This window comes from Sipha flava, unplaced genomic scaffold (assembly GCF_003268045.1).
Source record: "Sipha flava isolate LNK unplaced genomic scaffold, YSA_version1 89_pilon_pilon, whole genome shotgun sequence".
In the NCBI taxonomy this organism is placed as follows: domain Eukaryota; kingdom Metazoa; phylum Arthropoda; class Insecta; order Hemiptera; family Aphididae; genus Sipha; species Sipha flava.
In genome coordinates this window covers 1,480,929-1,506,620 of record NW_020273631.1, presented here as the reverse complement: position 1 = coordinate 1,506,620, position 25,692 = coordinate 1,480,929, and the positions used below count along the sequence as shown (strand labels likewise).

At 29.2% G+C, this 25,692-nt stretch overlaps 1 protein-coding gene across 2 annotated transcripts; it reads right to left on the bottom strand.

The window, feature by feature from the left end:
* Nucleotides 1-1,383: 1,383 nt before the first annotated feature.
* Nucleotides 1,384-20,606, bottom strand: LOC112693618. Of its 2 annotated transcripts, XM_025568768.1 has the most exons (8): nucleotides 20,066-20,606; nucleotides 9,818-10,066; nucleotides 8,874-9,742; nucleotides 5,837-5,935; nucleotides 4,799-4,887; nucleotides 4,209-4,734; nucleotides 2,088-2,269; nucleotides 1,384-2,002 (listed from the first exon to the last, which is right to left on the bottom strand). In XM_025568768.1, the coding sequence occupies exons 1-8, from the start codon at nucleotides 20,097-20,099 to the stop codon at nucleotides 1,813-1,815; spliced, it is 2,238 nt and encodes a 745-aa protein (XP_025424553.1). In that variant the 5' UTR covers nucleotides 20,100-20,606; the 3' UTR covers nucleotides 1,384-1,812. The 2 variants fall into 2 exon arrangements, with proteins under 2 accessions (XP_025424553.1, XP_025424554.1); XM_025568769.1 differs by lacking the exon at nucleotides 5,837-5,935.
* Between the last annotated feature and the right edge of the window lie 5,086 nt (nucleotides 20,607-25,692).

The following is a 25,692-nucleotide window of genomic DNA, read 5'->3' as shown; positions in this document are numbered from 1 at the left end:
TTACATAATTATTAAATGTTACATAATTTATAACTATGGTTAACATATATATGTTGTTAACAAAAATTAGTTACTTCAGAAAATATTATTCTAAATACTTCCCTATCTTTATTCATTATTGAAATTTTTAAATGTTTTCTACTATAAAAATACATAATCGTATAGGAAGTATACTATATAATCTGTAACTAAATAATGTCCTGTCCATGGAAATGTAATATTAAAAATATTTTCATTTTAAGAAATGTACAAAATACACCTATTTATTGAAATATTATTTTAATTTTCTTGAAGTCCACAGTAATCTTTGACAAATAACATAACCTTAAATTAATAGACGAAACATAGGCATAGTTCCAGCGGTCAGACGTGAGGGTGCTGTTCTACTATTACTCAATTACTAAATTACTACACACATGCGCAATAGAATTTCAGGTTCGACAATCGTTTGAGTTTTAAAAATTATTGTATGATAAGAATGCATTTACAAATAATAATCATATCATACATTTATAATTAGATAGAAACAATCATTTTTATTAGTTATTTTTTTGAGAACTAAGTTTACGGGATTATTTAATAGGCAAATTTATTTTTAAATGTTCTAATAATATACTTTATAAATATGAAAATAAACTTTTTAGTCGTCAGAAATAATGACAACACTGATATGAGAATAGTCGTGGATCGCACCACCCACCCCGCCAAACAGTGATGCTCCGTTTATTAGTACAAGGTCTATGCAAATAACTAATCATGAGAACAAATTTAAAGGCAATAATCTCATAGTCCAATAGGCAAACCTTTATATCTTTAATTGTTGTTAACAAAAGTAAATTGTTTTACCTGTTTGATTGTTCTTGAAAGTTAACTAGTTAATATAAATCATGATTATTTTAATATTTTTAAATTAAAAGAGTTAAAAGGTAATAAGTTATAATTAATAGGAAGTCAAATCAACTAAAATTAGATTACAAACTCCAATTTCATTATTGTTTAATATAAAAGTTATAAATAATTATTAAAAATAATATACTATACATAATTTATACAATACATTTTTACTAAGATTAAATTGTTACTTTACATAATTTTATATGCCAAGACAAATTAGACGATCAGATAATATTTTAAGTTATCACATTTATATATTTATATAAATGAAAATTATTACATTGCATTTTTATAAATATATAATATTCATATCTATAAATAATTATAGATCTATAATCCAATTTATGTAAACAGATAATATATATATGTTTATATATATATATATATGTATATACAAACTTACTATGTATAGGAACAAACCACCAAATTATATTTTTTTTAATTCTGTATTAGAATCCCATTGACTAAGATCGTCAAATAAAACGAACATCAAATAGTCATATATAATTTATCATGTGCTGTTGCTATATAGTTCAATGGTCAAAAAAATAAATAAAACAAAACATTGTGTTGTCAAAGTATTTAACGATAACAGGAGAAAATAAATACAATAACATATCTCAACGCAATGCAATAAGTGTGCACGAGAATATCGAAAAAAGATGACCACTTTTTTTTCTATATGTACGGTGGCGGTGGAGGCGGCGGCGGAGGCCAATTGCTTCGATTTTGGTAGGTGTTGTGGTACAACAGCTGTTGCGGCGACTGCAATGGACCGGCTGCGGCATTCAGCCAATCGTTACTGTCAGCTGCCGGATACCACGTCGAAGTACTAACACCGACCAGATGTGTAGAAATGCCGCCCGTTGCCACTGGTTTTGGCCAGTCGGGTCGGCTTCCGCCGTGCCCGGCCCATTCCTAGCTCATGCGCTGTCTCTTGGCCGGCATACCCATTGATTGGTACAACTGTAATTGTTCGTCTTGTTTAGTAACAAAGTTTTTAAACTGCTGCAACACGGGCGCAATATCATCTAATATGACCAATGGTGTGTCGTCCGGGTTCATCGATCTAAGACGCCCGTTATCTCGCAATAACGCCATCTGCTCACTACGGAAAACGATTGAAAACCTAATAAATATCAGTCCAAATTCCACTGCACGTGGAGGAAAATATCTATAACTACTATACTTACGAATTTGCACTGTACAGTGGAATATTTAAATATTTTTGTAAAACCAAAGCGCATCTGCTGATGCTGCACGAAGGCATCACTGTCTGAACAAGTTCCTCTAAGGTAACCATTTGTTCTGAATACAAATACGCTTTGGAATTTAAGGTAGTGATGGGTTTTGAAAGTAACATCGCTTTTTGCAACTAAATTTAAAAAAAAAATACATGTATTAGTGTATATATAAGCTTTTGAATTCTTATCAATGCTCAACATTTTATCAATATGGTATAATTGACCGAACGAAATGTGTAGAACAAATAATATAACAGTATATTTTTATAAAGATGTGATTCCTTAAGATGCGACTGTAGACGCGAGACTCATATAGCTGACACAATACGACCGAAAATCGGCCGCGTGAGCAAGGACGTATTTGAGAAGGGAGGGGCATTCGCCTTCCTCCCCTTGGCTTGTATTTTTGTTGAATATAACACATTGATTTACTTAAAAAATGTAATGTATAAATAGTTAAGAATATAAATTACTAGTCTATCATTATAACAGAAACATGAACTGTAAATTATTTTTAAGTTTGTAATGAAGAAAAATTAGTTTCGCCCCCCCCTCCTTCATGGCCTCAACTCAAATACGTCCTTGCGTACGAGCAATACGGCTCAATGACGATTTCCCTACAATACAAATTTCGACACAGGAGACATGCGACTACTAAATAGTCCACCATTCGTTCGAGCAAGTTTAATCTGTTAACAAGTTAATAGTGTTTTTAAATATATACTACTAGTGAAATATTTTTTTATTATAAAATCAGGCATGTTACGAAGTCAGAAAACCAGAATACCCATCAAACTACTTCTTTTAGAAGAAACAATAATCTAACATGCAATTAAACACAAAGAAAACCCACAAATTGTTTCTCACTAGAAAAATTAAAGGATTTTGCTGCATTTTGGTCAACAATCGCGCATGCCTGAGGCGGTGTAGGGAAATTATTCTAAATGAATATGGCAAAACCATAACCGTGAGGCCAAAATTTCAGCCACACGAATCACGCGTTTACAGTAGCATCCTAACGAATCACACCTGAACTTTTACATTATTAATGATTTCTTTTTTGCATCCATACTCATGTCTTTCAAGTAAAAATATAAATTATCAGTGGCTAACTTTAGGGGATGGTAAAAAAGGCTAACCTAGCTTTAACTTTTGAAGTAATAATGCTCGATAAGATATTTCTTAGTTTATGAACAGCACCGATTTTCAAAGGACTTATTTTTAACTAATCCTCCAAGTTATTTAATTGACTCCCCCCCCCCCATAAGAAATAAAAAATGTTCAAGTCATAAAGCCTTGCTATGGAAGTATAGATAAAGATCATTAATTTATATCATCTGTTGTAAATAACTCTTTATTTGTACTTTTTATATTATAAAATCACTTATTTTTTAATAAATTCTTTATCTCCTCTCTTCACCACAACAAATTTAAAAATACGCCACTGTTCATGATGTTTAATGTACTAAAGTTCATTAACAAAAGTACAATATCATTTTGTGTAGTTTTCGTTATTTCGAACAAACTGAACATCTTGAAAAATAGGATTGACCGAAAAAAATACAAAAGGATATCGTTAATGAACTGTGGATACTTCCTCCACTTTAAAAATTTTGTTGAAAAATGTACATGATATAAAATAAAGCGGATTATCAGGTGGGAGCAAACGACAAAATATGATACATGAAAAGTATGAAGAGTTGGAAAATGTTTTAATTTAGTGATCTCAACAAACACGCAGTTTTAGTTATCCAATAAATGGAGGTGTTGTCATAGAAAAAGCTATGGATATTGCGGTATGTTGAGACATTGCCGAATCTAGTAGTGACTGGTTAGTTGGGCAGATTTTGAAGACATGGTATTAGCGAATTTCGAGACTGAATCTCTTAAAAATAATGATATCACTTCTTGAAAGGATACATGTTATCTTTATTAGATAAACTATACATACTCTTCAATAAATTTAAAAGAACAAATATTTTATTTGTCAAAAATGTTCACCCAAAAGACATTTCTACTATATATAAATTTCTTATTGAAACTAAAAACTAAAAATTATTTATTACCAACCTTGTAGGCAGTATTATTGGTAGAGTCGTGTGTCCATACACGTTCAGGTATTCTCTTTAGGATCCATCCCGGACTTCGAGTTGTCTCTTGGGATGAAGGTGGTGGTGGTGGTGGCGGTGGAGGTGGTGGTGGGACAGGACTGGATGGAGGAGATGATAAATCAATGATTTCGGACGGTTGAATATTATTAGGTGTCACGTTTCTTAAAGCATTTCGTTGTTGAGTGTTGGTTATACGAGCATTTGATCCATTTGGTGGTAATAATTGACCACCATACGTCTGCTGAGATAGAGGAGCAGTAATTATTTGTTGTTGTTGTTGTTGTTGTTGATGATGCTGTTGTTGTTGTTGATGCTGCTGCTGTTGCTGTTGTTGTGGTTGACCAATACCGTTGGAACGTTGCCCAGGATAAAACTGTCTTAATTGATGATTAGGGTGCGATATTACATTATTGTTGGTCATTGGATTGAATAAAGTTGGCATTGATTGATTCATTGGAGCAACATTGGAATAAGTCATAGGATTACTAACATTAATGAAAATAATTATTTTTTATATAAATGAGAAATCATACATTTAATAACACTTACCTACCACCAACTGGTGGTGTTGTTCGGACCAAAGGTGGTGGAGGAACGTGGTTCATTGGACTGTTACTTGGTTGCATGACTGATGAACTCTGAAAACAAATGTAAATAAATATTAACACTACTGAATTGTTTTAAAAATAAATTTATAGCTCACAACGTATAACAATAACAAACACGCATGCTATTCATTAGCAAAATATTTAGTCAAATCAAAACTAAATTTAATACCTTATCAAAGTTTGATCAAACCATGTACCCTTAAAAATATTAACTACTAAATTCAATAAACTTTTATGAAAAGTATCAAACAAAAATTAATAATGCACTAAATAAAGTAATTTAACATTTTAAAATGTAAACAATATAAAAGCAGTAATTTAATTAATCATCAAACAAACAAAAAAATGTCAAATTAATATTAAGTCAAGAACTTTAGTCCAATTATAAAAGTAATGAATAAATATAATTTAAAATGTACATTCTTTTTTCTGAGTCTATATTCCAAAATGAAATTTAGGTTCAATTAATATTGGCAACAATTTCTTTCCAGAAAATCTACATTAAATTACCTAAATAACTAATTTACAAAAGTCTACTAGATATAACTATAAAGTAAAATATTGTATTTTAGTATAACAAATACTATAAAATCAATTTAAATAATGAACTATATTGCTGCCATTATTAAAATGCAAATTTAAAGAAATAAATTTTATAATATATTTATAATATAATAAATTAAGTTAATTTATCATTGTATTATGTGAAAAGAAGAATATTGTCACATGCAATGTAACTATAATTATAAAATTAATAATATATGCTTTTTTTAAATATTTAGAATAACACCATTTAAAGCAATAAAATGTTTTGCTTATGCATGTTATTTAAAAAAAAATATATGAAAAGTATACAACATACTATAAAATTAATTGAGAATACGTTGCGAGCATTTCTATAGTGAGTAATAAATAATAATATGAACTACATGTGCCAACTATTAAGTAAACATTTTTCTAAGAAAGCAAAAAAAAGTACCGCATTATAATATGGAGCAGCTACATTTTGATATCTGGATACCGAGGGGTAACCTCGTATTGGAGACGGCTGGGCCGCCTGAATGATAAACGAATTAACCTATAAAAACATTATTTGTTGAATGCGAAGCTTAATGTTTTTTTTTTTTTTTTTAATAAAACCGATTGAAGACATGCTTTATAGACCTATACCAAAGATTATTTTTTTAATTTTAAAATTATCATATACTTATTACTAGAGCCCGGATTTAAATGCATTTGCATGTTTTTACTAAGTGCATGCACGTCTAGGGAGGTTTAAAATGTTTACGATTCATATCACACCGAATTTAAACATCAAGTTTTATATTTCATATTTTGCATATTTTGAGGGTTACTGCATATTTGTTCATAAATGCATGTAATATGCATATTTAATGGGTTTTTAATAAATTAACTAATTTAATTTACAGTAAATTTTGTAATCAACTCGAATAGAGCAAAAATAGACATGATAGGTATTAAGTTTCAAAAATATTATTTTATAGGATATGTATTTTTTTTTTTAAATTTTCTATTAATTTTTTGAGAATAGGTAACTTCAAATGATCTAAAATATTTTAGATTTTGAATGGAGTGATGTAATCTATTGGTTTTACAATGATGTGTTTTTTTTTATTAATTTTTTTTTTGTGTCTGTCATCACGTTTTGGGGCAGTAAAAATGGTTCAATTTTTTTAACAGTAACTTTTCTGAAAGGAAAGTGAATGAAGATGGTATTTTTTTTTTTTTTATTAATTAAGAACTTCTAGTATAAACTATTATAGTTCGACAATTAAAATATTGATAGATAACGTGATACAATAGCTGAATTGATAATTAAACATAATGAGCATAATAATTTAATAATAAATATAAATATAATATCAGATAAGAAGTAAATAGAACGGAATATTAATGTAGGTATTTAATAACAACGTAATATTAAAAGTAAATGCCCTAATTAATTAATTATTAATAAAGCGGAAAGAAAGAAAAGAATTTATTATGGATGTTAAATCAGATAGGAATTTTGAAAGAGCTAAATTTAAATTTGAGTTTTGCGAATTAATGTTTCGGTTTTGAACCAAAAGTAGCAGCAGCATATGACGGGATGGATTGAGAGGGATCACTGGGGAGGGACTTGAAGAATAAGTTTTTTGTGTGTGTGATATTTTTTTTGGAGTTGGAAAATTTGATTTTATGGCGATTTAAAATACTTTGATAGAACTGGCACCCCTTGAAGCTGGCCGTATGATTTTCGGAGCAGTGGACGCATTTAGCTGGACTGAAGTGATCCTTGGTGCAGCTATCTGACTCATGAGCCTCGCCGCATTTGACGCAACGCGAAAGATGGTATTTTGGCAAGTCAAAAATCAAACTTTTTCATCAATACTTTTTAAAAACTTAAAAAAAAAAATTTACGAAAAAACGGGAATTTTTACCACGTTTTGGCAAAAACTACATTTTTTTAAAATGCTCCAACTCGAAAACTAAAAAACACAAACACTTGAAGTTTTTACTAAATATTTATATTAGCGTATTTTATACATGGTTAAGTTTTCAAAGTGTTTTGCCTTATTTATAGACTATTTAAATTTTCGACTTTTGTAAGTTTTTTATTTGAAATACCGATAAAAAAAATTTGGCTGTAAGAAAACTCTTAAAAACTTAATACCAGGTTTATTATAAATTATACTTATCGAAACTAAAAAAAATTGGAAATCGTTCCACACACATTTTATTTATAAGCCAATATAATCCAAATTTGTATGAAATAAGTCAAAATAGCAACAATTTTCATGTTATTTTGTAGTTAAAAATTCATAAAACTTTTTCTATTTATACTTAAGGTGTAAAATTTTAACACAAGGTTATCCATAAGTTATTATTCTAATAATTTAAAAAAAATTTCTACTGAACGTGAAGGAAAAATTTTTATGACCGTTTGAAATTTAAATATTCACGGAATTGCATAAAATAACGATTTATACTCAAACGATTTTAAGTTTGGCATTTTCTTTAAGCGTATTTTTTTCAAAATATTATACTGATTTTTAAGCAACTTACAGGCATTTGAAATATTCGATTTTCCAAATAAAATAATAAGAGCAGTTTTGACTTATTTTTGTTAATTAAATATAGTAATTATATCCAAATAGAGAATTTTTGGAAGACTGTTTTCTATAAGATTATTATAATATAATAATAATATATATTTATATTTTTTCTATATATATCTTAAAAATCATCTCCGTTCAGAATCGTTAATCGTATACAATGATACCTATCATTTCATTCAAATATAACAAATCCATTGTAATGACCTATCCTATAAACGAGGAGCACTCCACCCTCTACAGTACAGCAGAGCGAGGCTCATCCGGTTCTTTTTTTTTTTTGTGCTCTCGTTTTTAAGTTCCCTTAAAGTTTTTGATTGATTTAAATGATTTAAAATATAAAGCAGTGGATATTATCATTTTTTTTTTTTATTTTCATAAAAAATTTAGAATTTTAATTGGTATAAAATTGTGGTTTAAAAAAAAAAACACATTTCATAAAGTGTAACATAATGCATATAAATCCGGGCTCTACTTATTACTATGAGTAATATTAAGAACAAGCAAAAAATTTAACTGATTAAAAAATCCTTAAGCCATTTTCTCCATTTTTTCTATATAAATTGTTAAATATAAATTAATAAGTAGAATTACTAGGGCGAATTCAACACTTTCTATATTTTTTATTTTTTAAATATTGATATATTAAGAAAATTGGAAGATATATTCAAAAAATAAAGTTGAAGACCCTTAAGATTTACTAGTTTAAAGTTTAATATTGAAGTTAACAATTGACTACTTTAAAAGAAAATATTATTAGATGTTAACATTTAAGACAATTAGAGTTAAATAGCAAAAAATGCATTGGGTATCATTAAAAATAAGCATCAATATTTTATGCGAAATATAGCAAAACCAAAATTAAAAGCACAAGAATTCTATTTAATATTTAATACATACCATTTGGTTAGGAGACCATCTGTTTTGATAAGTGTTATTACTGATGGATATACTTGGTGGAGGTGCCACTGGTGCAGGGGCTGACAAAGTACGAGGTATATTTTCAGGAGTAGGTACATTATTATTGAGTACAACTACAGCAGGTGGTGCTCTAATCCAGGCACCTGGAGGATTAACATGTGATGTCTTTGCATTTGTTAAAAGCTGTGTATCAACCACCTTAACTGGCCAATATTCTTCAAATTTAGTTTCTGAAGGAAAATAGTTTTTTATGTCATCAAGGCTAGTAACAATACATGAGTCGCTAGCAAATAATTCATTCCGGATACCCTGGACCTTGCAGCAGAATTTCAGGTAGGCTAAATTCCAATTTTCTAATTTAATAGCACGATGTCTTAAGCTTTCAGTTTCACCTTCAAAATAGAAAAGTGGAACATATTTTTGATCATCTTTGAGGCAATATGGCACAACCGATTCAGAGTTGATACGTATAAAGCCACATTTTTCTTTATCGCCTGGAGCTATATCACATATTAATTTTTTATAACATATTTCTATAAAATTATAGAACTCCGTGACATCCTCTAGGCGAACAATATAGTCTTTGCCAGAGAGAAATGGATCTTTACCATATGTTTGATCACTATGTTTAAAGTTTATGTCATTTAATAGTTTTGCTTCAGAATCTGAAATAAAGTAACTTTTCACTGATGTACATGTATAAATGTCGGCATGTAAATACTGCAGAAAGCTACTAAGCAACTGAGTTTCAGCCATTCGTACAGATACAAATTTATTTTCTTCACCATTTTCTATACGCAAAATAAATGGTATGTAATAAGATCCAATAGTCTGCCAGCCAAAACGACCTAAGGTGAATAAAAATAAAAAAATAAAAATAATAAAATAAAATTACTTTTCACAAAAAAATGTTCTAGACAGACCTTTAATACTTAATGCATCTTCACAATCTTTTGATATTTTTTCTAAATTTTCTTTTGTTGCAGAATTAGGAGGCAAAACCCCAACTATTGGTAAGGCAACTTGTCTACCAGCTCTATTGATATAAACATTAGCTGTAGGAGTCCCTCCTTGTTTCAATGTTGCTGTAGCAGACTTTTGATAACTTTCTTTCATTTTAAGAGCCATAGCATTTATTTCTGGATCATCATCCTCATTTTTAACACTTATTCCTGTTGATTTAATAACACAAATTATTATCAATAACAAATATTCACAAATATTAAGTATAAAACAATAATATGAAAATAATGCCTAACCTAGAATACTAATTGTATATTAATAATGAACAGTAATAATATAAAAACAATATTAATTTATTAATATTGACTGTATGAGGAAATAAAAAATATATAGAGATTAATACTTTTTAAATTATTTAAATATATACTACTGATAAATTTCTAAAGAAACCTTATAATTTACAATTCTCAAAAATGAATTAGATATTTTCAAGAACCTGAATTAAAAAAGAAATTATCAAAATAATATTATTTCTAATTTTAAATTGAACTTTTATTAAATTACTGAATCATTTAATTGAATCACTTTTAAATATTTTATAATTTTTTAAACTGATAAGTGTAGACATTTATCCTTGGATTATATTAAATACAACTACTTAGCAGAGCTCATTATTGGTTGAAAAAATATCATTCTTTATTAATTTATATTTCATTTGATTATTTTAGTTTATTTTTATGTAACACTTGAATTTTTATTTTTATTCATTATTTATTATTCTACAGGTTATCTAGAATACTAGATATCTTATCCATTATTTGGTTTTATATTATTAAATTATTTCACATAATTGTGGTGTTAATCTCAAATGATAACTTGAAATTTCAATTTTATTGAAAATTGAAATTGATTTATTTTTTTATCTATAAAATATTATTCAAAATGTTATAAATTATTTTGTTATAGATGAAGAGCTAATATAACTGATTTAGCACTCGATATCAACATGTTATTTACTCTTTCTGTATGATTATATTTTCTTTAAATGTTATTCACAATTAATTTAATTTATTTATATAGAGCAATGAATTTAATAAAAAATTTAACCATTCAGATTTATTTTTTACCCACTACTAAATCATTCAAAATAAAATATTATTTTTTAATTACAAAAAATTAATTGTTCATGCTTTTTTTTTTTACTCATAATTTTGATTTGTTTTTTCTTCAACTCAGGTTACAATGTCAGAATGTATATATGTTACGAGTGATGCTAACATTTGGCGAATGTTAACATTATCCATGCATGTTGACTAATGAGTAATTTTTGAAGTATCAAAATATCAATTTAAAAAAATCAAAATAGAGTAAGACAATTAGAATTGTCTACATAATTTTAAGAATAGAAGTACAACTTCTTAAGTCAAATTGTTATATTTTTTTTATTTTGGCCATCATTCGATGCTCATCATCATGACCAATATTAAACACGTATCTCATTAAGTAGGTATATTATATATTTTGAAAAACAATTAGGAGAAATTGATTATTTGCAATTTGCACTCTCGAATAAATTTATTAAATACAGTAGAAACTCGATTAACAGTCACAGTCGGAACCAGGACAAAGGCAGTTAACAGACATTTTGCAATAAACGTTTATATTTTATGTGCATTTTCTGAAAAAATAATACACATATATATTACATACTACATGTCATACTAAACACTACTAAACGAAACATTTTAAACAAAATATTTAGTTATTGCCTTTTGTTTTTTTGACGCTCGAGCCTTTTTAGCTACAATATTTGGTATTTTATGTAGCCGTAAGACCAAGTTACTAGTCAGTCACCGATTAAATTAAATAAAAAATAATTTTGTTCGTTCATGTCGCGTTTTTCGTATATGATGAATATTAGAAAAATTGTGTACGCTTGATAATTGTCGCAACGAGTTTCTTGCAATTGCCTCATTAACGATAGCGATGATGAATAACAGAAAATAGTGGTTAATCGAGTTTCTACTGTAATCCACCAGTAGGACCTATGAAACTCAACTGTGGGGAGGGTTATGTCGGTAAGTTCAATATTGAAATTATTCAATGCTGCCAAAACATTGCTCTACATATCATTGACGCAACATACCGGTAGGACAAAAACGACATTATCCATTGAGATTTGATAATGATATTCATCCAAGATGAGATTACTAAGTCCACCCACAAACAAATGATAAATCTAGATCAACACCAATTCAGCAACAATTCAACTACCTACTCAATACATTTCAATACATAATATATCTCAAACGCAAAAAACCATGATCTAGTATAAAATATTAGATTATATTTATCATTAATATTTATGTGCACTTTTGAAATGTATTGTAAAATACCATCGATTATTTTAATGAAAAAGTCTCAGAGAGGTAATTAAAAAATTATAAATAAATATTTAATAATCCTATGACAGTTGCAATTAAAAAGCAAGATGTTTCATTTCAAATAAATGTATGCGTATTGCAAACACATACTTTTCACAACTATAAAAGTGATTGAAGTGTTGATTAGGAAAACGCAGCCGTTGAAATGTATGCATTTTTACGAGATTTTGCACTAAAAATATTATCCATGGAACGGGATTAATTAATTATTTGGAACGACTTACATTCGTGAATGTAAATTTTCCAATATGAAGCATATCAAATCGGTGGAAAGAAATCACTTTATAGATGAAACATTAAGTCACCTATTATGTAATTCCACTTCAGAAATTTAAATTGGTTAAGTCACATTTAACAAGTTGTATATCAAATTATATAAAATAAATACTAATTTTAAATCGAAACAACCCTTCTTTCTTTACTCTGACCTTTATTGGCCTTTAGGTATTTTAAGTTTCGCATCCCAATAATAGATGCTTACTGATTTGCTATCAACATATGTATATTATTTAAATATTCCTTAAATTTTTATGTATTTAATTAATACCTAATTAAAGTTAATGATTTATAATTTATTACACACTGGATATCACACGACGCGTCTCGAGTATATTCAAAATTCAGAAACGGATATAACAGAAATCAGTCAACAAATTCCGGCGGTGCTCCACCAATCTCACGATACGCCCTTGCCAAGTTTCTCCTCAATAACAAGAGTGTATTATTTTAAATTTTAATAAGTAAAATAATTTTGTATCAAAAGAATATTGTTTGATAATGTTTATCATTTATTGAATGAAAACTATTTATGTTTAACTGATTATGAGACCCACTGATCAGTTATAAACGTAAAAAATTGTAAACCTTAATAATTGCCCCTTGAGTGTGTCATTTTCCTTAAATATTCTTTAGTGATTTCGATTCATAAATTGTATATTATATTATTTATATAAATTGGAATGTATGAAAAAAAGATTTAAGTACTTATAAATATGTTGAAAATACTAAGAAAAATATCAAATGTAATGTAATGTTTTACACGACGTAGTACTTGTCACTCTTGCATTGCATGTAAACAGTAAAAATAGTTCTTAGCGTTATTAAAACCGGGAGTAGGAGTGATTAGAAACCCTTTATAATTCCTAATAACAAATAGTCATATCCTATCCCCTCCACGACTTTACACACTAGCAACGTGTGAACACCTAATGATAGTATTAATGCTAAGTAGTATTACGATCTACTAATACTATACATCTTATATGTAAACATTAAAAGCTTAGTGTGAGTGTCATGTGAACACTCAACGCAAGTGCAAGTACGAGTGCTCACTGCGAGTGACGAGTACTAATTATTAGTACTAAGCATCATATAAAACTCGGCATAGTGCTTGGTAGTAATTAAAACAAAAATGATAATGAAAAATGTTTTTCATCACCGGTTTAACTTGTTTATTATATTCGTTAAATATTTTATATATTGTAATATATATTCAATACTTAAGTTTATAATGGCAGATAAATAAAGAGCAGAAACAACTTAAGTTTCTGCTACATTTTAAACAATATGAAATATACGTATATCAGCTTTATAACTTTCAATCAGAAGTAATAATTTGTCCAGATATAGAAAACCCTCCCTTCTAATTATACACTTCCATGAGAAAGAGAAAGGATAGCCTTAACGACTTTAGTTATAAGCGAATATTTAACATCGTATTGTAAGTTAAATGTTTTTCCATTAACAATATGCGAAGAATTGTTTGAGGATGTTATTAAAATTTGGATTAAATTGAAGTAGCAACCATTTGACAGATAATGAAGTTTTAGATATTTAGAAAGGTAATATCAAGTAACTTTTAATATGCTAAAAATACTTTTTTACACTCTTCTGGCTTTAAGTATTTAAAATTGTAGTTTGCACTTGATGTGATAATACTTTTTAAGTAAATGAGTTGCTACAGCAATAAAATGGTCTCTAACATTAGTTTTAAACTGAAGTTGATCTAAATATTTAATATATGATATAATTTGTTCAGTGTTGTCACCACATTTAATAAGATTTGTTGGAAGTTACTAGAAGTTAGAGTTAACGCTTTTTAAATCAAATAGCACATCAAGGCTTGCACACACACTACCCATCACAGTTTTTGTTCATTCAATTATGAATTTAAGGTTCGTCCTTTTGGAAGACGAGTAAAAATAGTTTGAAAATAACTGCACTTTCAACGACGAATGCAACTTGTCCTTTCATTTATGAATAAAAATAATCAATAAGATGAAATAAATTATTTCAAATAATTTTAAAATACATACACTATGAGTGCTCGAGTCATGACAGCAAAGTAATGTAATGTGAATCCAAATAGCCAAATATATTTTATATTCAGGCGAGGATACAAGAGGGGCATGGGAGCAATGTCTCCTCTAAATGTCACAAAACCAAACGAAAAAAAATTATAATATATGTTAACAGTGCTCGACTAGGCAAAATTAATTATGGAATACATTCAATAAAATTAATTGTGTCAAAATAATAGAGTGAAAATTAGTTCAAAACACTCGTATGATAGTTGTCGAAGAAAAAAACTAAGCAATTATCGCCATCGGTTAATAATCTATAGACATTCATATATATATACCAATTCCATGGAAATAATAACAACGAAATAATGATATAACTATATCTATAATTCTAGAAATTCGAATCCCACATTATTTATAAAACTATTTTTAGATTCTAAGGTACATTTCCTACAAATTCAATATAAAATTGAAGACAATTCACTATCACAGCAATAGTATTAAATTAAATATTGTTGTGTCTCTTAGAGGACACTGGGTCTGAAAGTGTCAAGATATATACAGGACCGGTAAGGATTAGGCAGGAGGGTGATAAAAGGCCGGACATAAAATGTTTTAAATATGTAGACGTAGGACATCTAGCGCTATCTAGCATTACAGCTCTTCTATATTATTTTTTATAAATAAATTGGCACAAAAAAGTAAATTACATTTTCTCATGTATTTATAATCATTCCATTAGTAAATAGTAGAGTATTTACTTACTATTAGTATTATAGTATAGTAGCTCTTAAAACACGTGTTACGTGATATACATGTTTATCCAAAATATATATCCATTTTTATAATGATAAAATTAGTTATTTTATGTTATGTACTCGAAGTTTTAATAAAATATTAGTATAGTATTAATTTAATGTTATACGTTTTTATTTTGGATTTTACATGTAACACGTGAATTCCGTGAATTCACGTGTATTAAGAGCTCTAGTTTATCTACTTGTTTATTTCAGTAATCGTATTTACTAACAGTTTTTACATTCGTGTTTTAATAATAAAATTCAAATGCCTCGCCAGTATTCAGTATTTTTATGTTCCAGTAAAAAACTATCCAGTATTCAATTTTTGAAGTTCGTGAATCCAAATCTCATTCGTGGGACGAAATACGCACACACGTAATGAAACGTGACAGACTAGGACAGATTTAACAGAGTTCACAGCTGTATATATGCTACAGTTTTGCATTTTCATCGATGTAAAATATGTATACGACTCATCTAACATTTCCGACGCGCAGTGCTCACGCGTTTTTTCCACGCGTTAAAGCCAATGTAGTGTGGCACGGCCTTTATAATTATTTTCTAGATAATTCTAAAAAATAATGAAAAAAGTGAGAAAATTTCAAATAGTAAAAAAAAAAATAAGAAAAAAAAAAGGTGAATCAGTAGAAATCCCGGTATTTATGAAAGTCTGTGGGATACTAAAGATGTATCATACAAAAACAGATATTATATCTGGGGGGTATCTTTTCAAAAAATTATGGTTAAATTTCTAGTTTAAATGTTGCTGAAGTGAAAACTAAAACGCGGAACTTAAAATCCACCAGGTACTACCAAGGAAAAAAATTAAAAAATTAAAATCATTTGGAATACATTAAGTTGTGTAATGCATGTGACCGCAAGATGATAAATGAGAGAGACAAGTAGGGGTGAGTCATTCATGAATGATTCGATTCAATTAGATAAATCAGTTGAGTTCATTCAATGTTGAAGAAACGAATTGATTCAATGGTGACACTGATTATTTTTTAGAACCAAAATTTAAAAAAAAAAAAGAAATAAAAATCAACAATTTAATCTGAGATTCAATTCTACTTTATTTTACTGTAGTTCGTGATTATCCAGTAACCAGGGTTCAGTTTATGCGAAAATCTTGTCATTTTTATATTATCTGGGTTTATTTTATTTCCAAATTATTGCAGTATTTCTATGATTTTTTACAATACTGTTTAAATTAACTATAAATAGATATTTATTTTTCTTTTATCCTCTAAATTAGTGTAAAACATAGTAGTGGTAATAATAACAATAGTAATAAAATTTATATTTAATCCAAAATAAAAACAAAACATGTGGTCAAAACATATTCATCAAAAATATAATTTTTTTTTTACAGTTAAGAGGGTCCTGTGCTCTCCCCACTATTTGGACACCTTAAGCGGCCCTCACCCGATCATTATAACTGACAATATTTTTGATACTGAAAGTATTATTGATCGTGTAATGTAAGTGCTGATGTACTTTCAGTATGGGAAAACCATACTGATGACTGATGGAAAAATCGGATATCGATTCATCAGTAAATAAAAATCGACGTTCGACGAATATTTTTCAAACGTATGTTTGATATAGAAAAGTTTTCAAACTAATTTTTTGACCAGTGTTTTAAAATTTTATAGATTAATAATACTCGTGTAGGACAAACTATACTGCAAGTAAGTTTGCAATTTGGTGAAATACCATAAAACACGATCGATGAGAGATGTTCTAACATCAATATCACTCCCGTTTTTTTCAATAATCCAAACAAAAATGTTCGCTCACTACACTTGAAATCTTGTTTGTACTTGTATACCGATGTATCTCTACATAAATAATTATAAAATTTAGTTAAGTAATATATTAAGGAATACGTATACTTTAAAGAATGATATGAATCATCAGTAAATAAAAATCGTTATTGCTAAACGCACTGAAACAGAAATACTTTCACGAAAATTTGTGTTTTGTTTTGTGACTTGTGGGCCAATTAAATTAATTCAAAATTCAAAATCATTATTTGACATTTTGGTAAAATTACTAATTAATCAGTCATGTAAATCTAAAATGAAATTCTCACCACTAAATCTTTCTTCGCTGAAAAAAAATTGACTTTCCCACCATCTTTATATGTTTTTATTTTATTATTTTTTTTTTTTTTTCTTTATTACGCATTATCACAAAAACAGCGGCGCCTATGCAACATTCAAATTCAAGATTTGAAAAGATCACGACTGTTGGCAAACATATGGGCGGGTACACACTAATGTAACAAAACCGTGAACTATTCGCCAACAACCAAAATTCTATGTAAGTATTTTCGCGTGTTTTCCATAAAATAATAAATAATAAACTTCATAGTTGTTGTCAGTGGCTGAGTAATATAGATGCTAATCATGTCTCTTCAAATAGCTGCTGTAGCTTATATTTACATTCGGCTCGAACTAGAAAAAAATACTAGAAGACAAAGACGATGGTAGCAAACTCAACTATATATGTATTATAAACTATTAAGTACCAAAATAAGTATAAAAATAAAAGATAATATTTGATTTTTGTGCGTTTGTGAAAATGTTCGTAAATACATGTTCGCGTATCATCTTTTGATGATTCATTGAAATACCGACAACAGGCGCATCGCCGATTAGTTCGTTAAAATGTTACATGTTCGCCGTTTTGTTACACTAGCGTGCACCCGCCGCCTTAAGTTAGATAATATATTATTATTTTTAACATTTCATTGTATTTTATAATAATATTTTATGCAGCTACAGTATCTTAATTTTAAATACATGTTTTCCATTTACAAGCAAACAAATTGGTAGTTAGTTATTTAGTTAAAAATGAATAAAAAATAATAATTTTTAATTTCGTATAATTATACATATTTTCATAATCTTAGAGTATAATATTAAATAATTAAAAATAATAATTAATAATACAAATCTATTTAAAGTACTAACATTGGTTTTGGGGAAAAATTAAGAATGTCAATTAATATACCGCTGCGCGGTGGCGTCAAAATCAAGCATGCTCAGTTTTTTATAAATATCACGCGGCAATATTTTACGGCGGCCGAATTACCGCTGAATTGTGAGAACTCCCATTACAATACGTGTGTACAATTTTTATCGCAATCGCGGCAGTGTGTAGGGACCATCAAAGCGAACAACCGAATTATGAACAAACGTTCATAGTGCTGATATAATGTTTGACAATGTTTTCCCAAACGTTTATTAGGTGTGACGCAGCTTAACAATAAAATATCAAATGCGGTTCTTTTATATTGCCGCGCTTTTTGTTATCAGTAATCTTTTGACAAATTATTGATATCAATATTATCAGAGGCAAATTAAAAATTATATGATAATTATTTACAATTTGTACTAGGTAAAACTATATACTATTAAAATTATTGTTACTTTTTCAATAACAATATTGTTACATGTATAAACACTAACAATATTATTATTAAACAATAAACATAATTACAAATAGATTCTCATACCCCACGTAAAATACATTGTACATTATAAGCATTGACAAGTTTTTTTTTTTTGTAACGTAGATACAATTTTTCAACTCGATTATTTATTACCTTATATGTAGTTTAAATTAAATCTAATTAATTATATGTCCAATAAAATAACAAATAAAAACATTAGTAATTTACAATTTTAAATAAAAATGAAAATATTTTGGAAAAATTAACAAACAAAAAATAAAAAAAATACTGTAATAAAACAACAATAGAATTAAAACCTAACAGTTACTTGTAACTTGATTAATTATTAATTTTAAAGATTTAATAGCCAATGGTTAGTTTAAACTTACACCAAACTCAAGACAATTTAAGGAATTTCTATTGTTTACCCAGAGAAATGAACCGAAATAATTAATTTAAAACGATTGGGAAATATATAGATTATTTAAGATTATTTATTAAGATAAAAACTAAGAAGTAACTAGGTCATAAACAGACACTAGAGAGAAAGATTAAATGCAAAGCAAAAATTAATATATATTTCTTGTATATAAACAACTAATATAATAAATACATACAGGACAAGGTAGCAAATTATCAAAAACTTCCTTTCTTGTTAAAATGGTAGACATTCTTACTCTAAATTACTCTATCAAATTATCAACATGTAGGTATATAAAAAAATTAAGATAATTGAATATTTTTCAAAAAGAGAACGATATCTTGAGATTTTTATGAAAATCAAATTTACGTTAAAGTAGATCAAAAATCAATAACAACCTCACAAATAATAAACATTATTTTCCACTGGTTTCAACAATTTCCAAGGGTTACTGAACATCTTTAAACATTTAACATTTGAAAAAATATAAAAACAAGATTTTCTTAAAAACTATTCTGCTACAAATATATGAATTATAAAAATATATTAGTTAAACTCGATTACAATATGTTGATACTAATAAATACGGAAACCAGTTACACTTCCGGCGTCATCGCCAAACAACGTTTGATATAGATAAACAAATAAAAACAATAATACGAATCGTTAACACCGTCAACTTAAACACAGAGTACTGATAGTACACTACTGACACAACAACAGTGATTCGAGACAATGATTGTGATTCAAAATAATAACGTTTTTAATTTAAATTACCTTCGTTAGCCGGTACGCTGATAACAGCTGCCATTATTGGAATGTACGTGCGAGGTCGTTTATTAAAAACAAAAACAATTACAGATATTAATATATCAAACTTTTAAAGGAATTATTAGTAAGTAGTTTTTCATAAAAAAAAAACAAATCGGTCACAAGCAATATTTGAAAAAAAAAAAGGAACACGTGACCGCATCGAAAAAAATATAACCACTATTGAACGAAAAAAAAAAAGTGTATCGATCACAACATGTGGGGCGCGCCGTGCATGTGAACGAGGTGGGTGGGCGGGCGGGCGGTGGTGGTGGCAGTGTCCACGGAGCGATTTGATGGCGAAGCAAACGTGGAGAAACGTTCAGGTGGAGTGCCAACGGTTAAATGAATTGAACCGAGTTCGCTCCGAGCCGACGCTCCTTCCGAACCCCGTGATCGTGGGTCTGGTGGGCTGGGTCAGCGGGGCGCGGAGCAAGACGCGCGCACAGGCAGACACACGGACACAGACACACACATGCATCACCCACGGCGATAACATCAAAGTGTTCGCGTGTACGGGCATCTGTGTGTACTGTTGTCACGTACAACAGCAATGGTATGCGCGATGGTAAGCGCGTGCGTGCGTTGTGAAATCGTCCAAACAAAGAGAAAACCAGTAGGTTAGCCTCTAATCGAGGTACGCGTCGAGACCGTACCCCGCGAACCTCCTCGGCCAACGGCCCACGTCAAGTGTGACGGCGGCGGTGCGTTCGACCAATGGCGTCGGCTCGTCGACCATTAGCATGTTAAGCCCATTAAGCAACGACCCCGCCGACTAGTACCCGGATAGAGGTTGCCGGAGCGCCGATCTTGCATAGTTCAAGGTTTTTTTCCTACCAAAGTAACAACGGTTAGATTGATGTGAATAATGCGCGCGCGCCCGCTAACCAGTAACCACCCGCCGGCACCCATTTCCGATATACGTCGTCGAATCACCGTCGCCATACTGCCAGCGCAAGCGCTCCGATAGCCGCCGCTCACCGACGCCGACGAGTTTATACTTGTCTCGTTCCCGCCGCCGCGACCGTCGAGCGCTTTCGGCTACCCACCGACACCCAAACGACCGCGGCCGCCACCATCGCGTCGAACGGACGCCGCGCACCCACTTTAACCCACATATTATTTTCTGCCCCTCTCCTGTTGATACGCGCTACTTATTATCGCTGCCTCACAGCGTGCAACATCTGCAGCCGCCACCACCGCCACTGCCGCCCGCCGCTATTGTTTATTCAATGCGTACAAAACTACGTACGTATTACTCGCTCTCACGGCGGCGTGCGCCAATGATCCTGACCGGATGACGGTAAACAAGCGGTCGCACTCAATTTCAATTGGATCCTAATTTTTTGCGATCGCAATTTACAATCACGTTAAATTTCGAATTAATAGTTTATCCTTCTTTAAAAAAAAAAACTATTCCATTAATATTATATTTATATAATTCATTACGCCTTGACCAACACGAACAGATGTATTAGAACATTGATTTTTTTTAAATTTTTTCGAAATTTTTTCTTCAGATTTGTTTTTTTTTTTTTAATTGGAATTGAACCACATGTTCACGGTGACGTAGATTTGGTTCTTATCGTTTCCCAAGCGATGGAACCATTCGTCATTATGTCATTATGTCTCTTAAAAATGAATGAAGAATCTTTCTAAGTTAATGTTTAAATCAATGCATAAAGGTACAATGTTGTATTTTTCAATAATTATGAATCTGTTCTCATTAGAAATATTGGGACAACATAAGACTGCTATAATTAACGGTTAGGTTGTACTATTGTTGGCGTTGAAACATGGCGGAGAGGCAGTAAGAACGTTTCATACGGCGGATGATTTGTACTTTTTGGTGTATTTAGTACATTCAGCATATTATGCACCTGTCTAAAACGAACCCTGAATGATCCGGAATCTTTTGTAAAACGGAATATTTATGATACCTAACTGCCATAGACAGATCTTACTTTACACTGTATATTGTTATATTTTGGCCTGTGAATAAAAAATAATAATATATAAAATATTTAATATAACATAATATATAAAAATAATAATAGTAAGTGCATACCTATGAATATAATCATTTAGGTTTTTAAAAATCAGGTATGAATTATTTAAATTGAAAAGTGTGGTAAATTATTTCAAGTAAATGTTGATTATTAATAAATTTAATTTCATGTTGAACAGGGGTTCGAGTATTTCTAAGTAAAATGGTTTATTTATATCTATATTATTACTTGATGGTTTTTACCAGGGTTAGTAATATACGTGTATAAAACATTGTATACGTTATAATTATACATATAAAATCCCACGTATAAAGGTCTATTCACACATATCCGGGCCGGGCCGAGCCATGTCCGTACTATCCGAATGAACGTATTTACACACCTCCGAATCCGATCCGATTCGTTTCGAGTTGTAATTCAAAAATATACTCTATGACAATGAAACGATAGGGAAATATCAGCGATTTTCAAAATCCAATCTAAATATATCCGTTTTTACCATTTTAGTCTCCGGGCCCGGATGAGAAATATTGTTATCGATAATAATTTGTCGGCTAGGATGGCGCACGGAAAGCCCGGATCGGACATGGAACGGAACTGTGTGAATGCTCATATCACAAATTATAAATCAAATAGCGCAGCTCGGACACGGCCCAGACCCGGCCCGTATATTTGTGAATAGACCTTTAAACGTATAATACGATTTGTTTTTGAAATTCACTCTTAAAAATTAAATATACTTCCTATTTCAGATTTTTTTAAATTTTATACATAGCAAAAATACATTTTAAATATAATTTTTCGTTTATTATCTATTAGTATAAAATATTAAAAATGTTTTAAATATCACAAGTACAATGAATTTACTATAAATACGTCGTCGATAAAATAATGATAATTATTAACAATAGATTAATAGCACCACAATTGTTTATTTATAATTTATATTTCGTTATTTTATTGTGTTTAAAATTTTTAAATTATAAATGCATTTTTGTTTATAAGGGATTTTATTTTTATACAGTATAATACGTGTTTTATACTATATCGTATTATACGTTTCAACCAGGGTTTTTACAGTGTTCATCGTCATGTGGGCACATTTTTTTATGAGTAGATTCACATTAATTCACATTGATCTATTCACATAGAGTTACGGTTGGTTAAAATGTTCGAAGAAAATATTGTCACAAGCATTAAGATATCCGCGATAAATGCTCACCATATAAAGTATCCGCGTGTAGCAAAGTTAACAACAGATAGTACAAAGCAACAATTTATTTGCCTAACGCTTACAAACTTCAAAGTTGAAAGAAATCGATTGTTTTTATCAGTACTGTCTCGGGTTATAAAATATAATTGAAGATAACGACTGATATTTTCGGAAACTAATTGTTTAGGTTTAAAAAAAAAAATCGTCAGTATCTCAAACAGAAATGATGTGTCCAGACTATTTAGTTTCCCATCTGATTCACTTTTAATACAAACCGCATATAAATCCGTCAATAGGGTTTATTATACAATATCGTTCTTTATGGGTTAATAAATCAAATGGTACTATTGATCACAAATAATGATATTGAATCAATATTATTGATAAACACCAAAGTAAATGTTCTAGAAAAATATGTTAACGTAGCATCGACGTGGATTGATATATTTATTATTTAAGTTGTTCAATTTAACGTGCATAATATATAATAAACATATACTATAAAAAATGTCGTATGTGCGATTATCATGTGGTGTCATGTTATGCAGTTGTCATCACTGTTTCCCACAATATATTAGAATATTTTTAGAAATTTAGAAATTTTAAGATAAGTAATTCAGATAAATTTTAAAACGTGGTAATAACAGGTCACTATAAAACTTATCACAGCAATAAAGAAACGTGTTTCTCGACAAATATATAACTTCGCACTCCACGAATAAATACACACACACAGCGGTTGTCTGCGTTTAAATACACGGTCCTGCGACTACTTTCCTGTTTTCACTTTTTGCTTATATATTTATAGATTTTGCCATGCTGAATTCAAATCTGCGATCAATTTTTCTCTAACGCGTTTAGTTTTTCTACAATTTGAATAATAAATATTATATTTTCTGTACAGTCGTACAATAATATGCGATATATTCGCAAATTGAACTATTATTATACACTCTATGTAGTATACTTAACGAAACTTTACTCTTATCTTTATTAAATTGTTTATCTTATAGTAGTTCTTATTTTATAATAGTTTAATTAAATATATTTTTAAACTTATACAACTGATGTTTATTCTCTATAGTCACATTCATTTTATACTTCATAAAATATCCGAGTCCTATATCACATTTCTAAGATTTTATTCGTGTGATTTTTGATTTTTAATTTTTTTTAGTATGACGTCTAAAATCATTAAAATAAGATGTTATAAAATCAACTCAAATTTACTTTGTTATATATATGGTGAATATGTTTTAATGAAACTACGAAATAACATAATAAATTTTGTTAAAAATGTACACCACAAATGTCTTGGTATTCATTTAGGAGATTAAGATAAATCTTGGGCACCCCATATGGCTTGCCGATCCTGTGTTGAAATTTTGCGAAATTGGAAACAATATAAGCGTTTATCAATGCCTTTTGGAATACCAATGGTTTGGAGAGAACCAAAAAATTATATTGACGATTGCTATTTTTGTATGGTTAATATATCTGGTTTTATAATTATAATAAAACAAATCAAAGCTAATTCACCCAAATTTACCATCTGCTACACGACCAATTCTACATGGCCCTGAATTACCAATACCTGTACCGTCAGAAAATTTCAAAATTATTTTAAACCACGATACTTTTATAGATTCCGATGTCAAATCCTAGTAATAATGATGAAGACTCTCAACTTGACACCACAGATGCTCCTCAACTTTTCAATCAATTTGAATTAAATTATTTAGTACGTGACTTAGCCCGTACTAATAAGGCAGCTGAAATTTTAGGTTCAAGGTTCAAAGAAAAAAATGTACTTGCAAAGGGACTACTTTTTATTGGTACAGAAATCATGAAATGGAATTCAAATAATTATTTTCAAAAGAAAGATCACTTGTATTTTGTTATTATATTTCTGGATTAATTAATTAAAGACGATATCAAGGTCGATGGAGTGTTAGTATGATGGCCGATTACTGCTGGTGTTTAAAACATGAAAATGAAAAACATAACTCAAAAAAAAAAAAATCAAACAAATTTAGTTTTTACAAACCTGCAAAAAAAAAAAAAAAAAACCGAAAACAAGTTACTAAATTTTTTTTTTAATACTTCAAAAGTAAGAATTAAAATAAACAAACTTTTTTTTAAATAAGTATGCTTAATAATATTTTGAATTTTACTTTAGTTAAATTTATTTAAAATGATTTAAATAATTAAAATATTTTAAATAAAATAACTTATATTATTTATATGTAAATATTATACTAAATTATAAAACGTTATTGTAAAAAAACTAGAAGTAATAGACAAACTAATTTCAGATTTGAATTTTGAGTATTAAGATCTATAAGAATTAGGTATTATTATACAAACAACAA

Bases quoted from the DNA above. Each gene is read 5' to 3' on its own strand.
- LOC112693618 (XM_025568768.1), bottom strand. From the start codon at position 20,099: ATGGCAGCTGTTATCAGCGTACCGGCTAACGAAG. The intron at 9,743-9,817 runs GTCTGTCTAGAA...TATTCACCTTAG, and splicing joins AGATGCATTAAGTATTAAAG to GTCGTTTTGGCTGGCAGACT. The intron at 2,270-4,208 runs GTTGGTAATAAA...TTTTAAATTTAG, and splicing joins CCAATAATACTGCCTACAAG to TTGCAAAAAGCGATGTTACT.